This window comes from Cannabis sativa, chromosome X, assembly GCF_029168945.1.
Source record: "Cannabis sativa cultivar Pink pepper isolate KNU-18-1 chromosome X, ASM2916894v1, whole genome shotgun sequence".
Taxonomy (NCBI): domain Eukaryota; kingdom Viridiplantae; phylum Streptophyta; class Magnoliopsida; order Rosales; family Cannabaceae; genus Cannabis; species Cannabis sativa.
The window spans coordinates 41,894,834-41,897,977 of NC_083610.1; the positions used below are offsets into that span (position 1 = coordinate 41,894,834).

At 35.5% G+C, this 3,144-nt stretch overlaps 1 protein-coding gene across 1 annotated transcript; it reads left to right on the plus strand.

Annotated features, from left to right (window-relative positions):
- The first annotated feature begins 481 nt into the window (after positions 1-481).
- LOC115709706 (U-box domain-containing protein 27) lies at positions 482-2,369 on the plus strand. The gene has a single exon (XM_030637880.2). It carries the CDS (start codon positions 896-898, stop codon positions 2,198-2,200), a length of 1,305 nt encoding a protein of 434 aa, XP_030493740.2. The 5' UTR covers positions 482-895; the 3' UTR covers positions 2,201-2,369.
- Positions 2,370-3,144: the final 775 nt, after the last annotated feature.

The following is a 3,144-nucleotide window of genomic DNA, read 5'->3' on the forward strand; positions in this document are numbered from 1 at the left end:
ACAGTATACACAAATGTATACATGATACATTTTTAATAGTTCACGTAATATTTAATATTAAAAAATAATTTAAATATTTAAAATTTAAAAAATAAGAAAAATCCTGTATTTTGTAAAAGTTACAGATTAGACATTCTGTTTTGTTAAATGATAAAATAGACCCTGTATTTTCCAAAATTGTAAAAATAATACCTTGAGCTTAATTTTCGACATTTTTTTTAATATAATCAACTTTAATACAATCTTAACACGAATATATACAGAAAATATAAATAGTTTTGTCATAAACACATCTAGATTGGATTATTATTAAATTTTATTTTGACAAAAATTAATTCAAAGTCCTACTTGTACTATTTTAAAAAATAAAAAATTCATTAAATAATATTTACACTATATTAATTCGTAGGAGTAATAAGCACTGTTATTACCTTTTAACACTATCTCAAAACTTAATTTAATACCAATGGCAAAGGGAGCAAATACACTGTTATTATTATAGTGGTATACACACAGAAGTCGGTCATATTAGGCGTGAGAATATTCAAAGATATTATTAGTTAGTTAGGCCTTTGCATTACCCCTTTCCTTCTCTTTCTTACACTATTTTTCACGTTTCAACTTTCCACCCCAATCACCTATCCCACACGCGTACGTACCTACACACGTGTTTTCATTACTTTATTATTTTTTTACAGTCATAAGTCATTAAAAAAGAAGTCTAGTGGGCCCCATCTTAGACTAAACCAATCATTCTTCAGTCAAAACGACGTCACATCAGCCTTCCCTCTCCATAAAAACCCCTCAAAACCATACCACACTTTATCGTTTCCTCCTTCCACATCTTCATAATCTCTTTCTCTCTCTTTCTCTAATTGTAGAGAAGAACATAAAAATGGTTAAAGGAGAAGAACTGCACATAACCGTACCCAACCTTTTCAGGTGTCCCATATCGATGGACGTGATGAGGTCTCCCGTAAGTCTCTGCACCGGCGTCACATACGATCGAACAAGTATTCAGCACTGGCTCGACGCAGGTCACGACACCTGTCCAGCTACCATGCAAACCCTCCCTTCCAAGGATTTCATCCCCAACCTCACTCTCCGCCGTTTGATTAACCTTTGGGCTCAAACCAACGGTCCTCCTTCGCCCTCCTCTTCTCCTACCTACTCTCGTTCCGTCTCCGAACAACAGGTACGGACTCTGGTTCATCATTTGGAGAATCAAAACGAAAGTGCGAAAGTGTTTGTCGTTGATTGCTTGTCTACCATTGTTGATTTCGCGAGCTTTGGGGACGAGAATAGAAGAATCCTGGCGAATTTTGAGAATTTTGTTTCGGCTATTGTCGGAGTTTTGTGTAGGGGAACTGCGGAAATGGAAGTTATGGAGTTGGCTGTTAGGGTGTTGGATTCGATTTCTATGGATAATTCAGTGAGGAAACAAGTTCACGCATCTGTTTCGAAGCGATTCCAGAGTTTTCTAACCACTATTCGGTCGTTCTTGAAAAACGGAAGTACGAGATCGAAAATCGAATCGGTCAAACTTTTGAAAACGATCGCTCTCGACGCCGAATCCAAACGCGCAATCGCCGAAAACAGTAACCTCCTCAACGAACTACTCCAAATCGTCCGTACCGATTCAGATTTCGCCCTACACGACGCCGTTTACTCATGCCTGATCGAAGTTTCAGTAACTCGTTCAACCAAAGCAGAGCTCGTCGGATCAGGACTTGTGGATCTCCTAACGAAGACGCTCTCGAACAGAAATTCGCCCAAACCGGCCAACGAAAAGGCTCTGAAGCTTCTCTCAATCGTTTCAACGACAGCGGAGGGAAGATCAGCAATCGGAGTAGACTGTAGGTGTGCGGTGGCAATCGTGGAGAGAATGATGAAGGTGTCGAGGTCGGCGACGGAGGACGCGGTGGCGGTGGTTTGGAGCGTGTGCTGCTTATTGGGGGAGAATAAGACGAAGGAGGCGGTGGTGAACAGCAATGGAATTGCGAAGATTCTGATGGTGATGCAGAGCGGGTACTGTGAGGGTCACAGAGTGAGGAGTATGTGTTTGGATTTGCTTAGGGTTTTGAGAATTGGATCTTCATCTTCATTATCATCATCTCCTTCTCCTTCTTCTTCTATTGATGGTTTTGGATTTGGGATTGGGAGTTATTTTAGCAATACAACTCATATAATGCGTTGTTAGATTTTTTTTTTTCTTTCTTTGGGTTGTGAATTATGGAGGGAAGAAGGAAAGGTTTAATTTTGTAATTGTTTTTTTGGATATAAAATAGTTATAAAGATATGATCAAAATTGGTATCAAATCAATGGTGAAATTTCATTTTGGTAAATAAAAACGAAAATTAGGGTGATACGTTTTGTTTTTAATTTTTAATTTTGAGAAAACTAAGAATGATACATGAAAGTGGATATGGATCATTACCATCTCTCTATTTAAGTGTATCTCAAACTTTAGTTAAATCATGAGACATGAGCCATTGTAATGGGCTCTCTGATTATCGGATTATAGCTAAGGATAGCATTGAATATTAGTAATGAAATTTTGTAGGAAAATACTAGTCAAAATTACAGTATTATTAGTATTAAATAATAACAATTCAACTATTTCCAAAATTTGATTTTGTCTTAGATGTTAGGACCGGCCAATACTGGGTGGTTAGGATGTAATAAATCATATCCACAGTGCAATAAATGTCTTGTACATGTATTTTTGGGTATTATTATAATGATCCTATATTTGTTATATAAAATTTAAGGTAAATATCATAATCCTGTATTTTGTAAAAGTTATTAATTGGATCTTGTGTTTTGTTAAATGACAAAATGGACCCTATATTTTCTAAAATAGTACAAATAGGATCCTGAATTGATTTTTAAAGTTTAATTATAATCCGATCTAAAAGTGCTATGACAAAACTATTTACATTTTTTTTGTATCTGTTCGTATTAGAATTGTCTTCAAGTTAGTTGTATTAAAAAAAAAGTTATCTAAAATTAAGCTAAGGGTCCTATTTTTACCATTTTAGAAAATATAAGGTCTATTTTGTCATTTAACAAAACACATGGTCCAATCTGTAACTTTTGCAAAATAGAAGGTCCAAAATAGTATTTATCCTAAAATTTATTTA

Bases quoted from the DNA above. Each gene is read 5' to 3' on its own strand.
- LOC115709706 (XM_030637880.2), top strand. From the start codon at position 896: ATGGTTAAAGGAGAAGAACTGCACATAACCGTACCCAACCTTTTCAGG.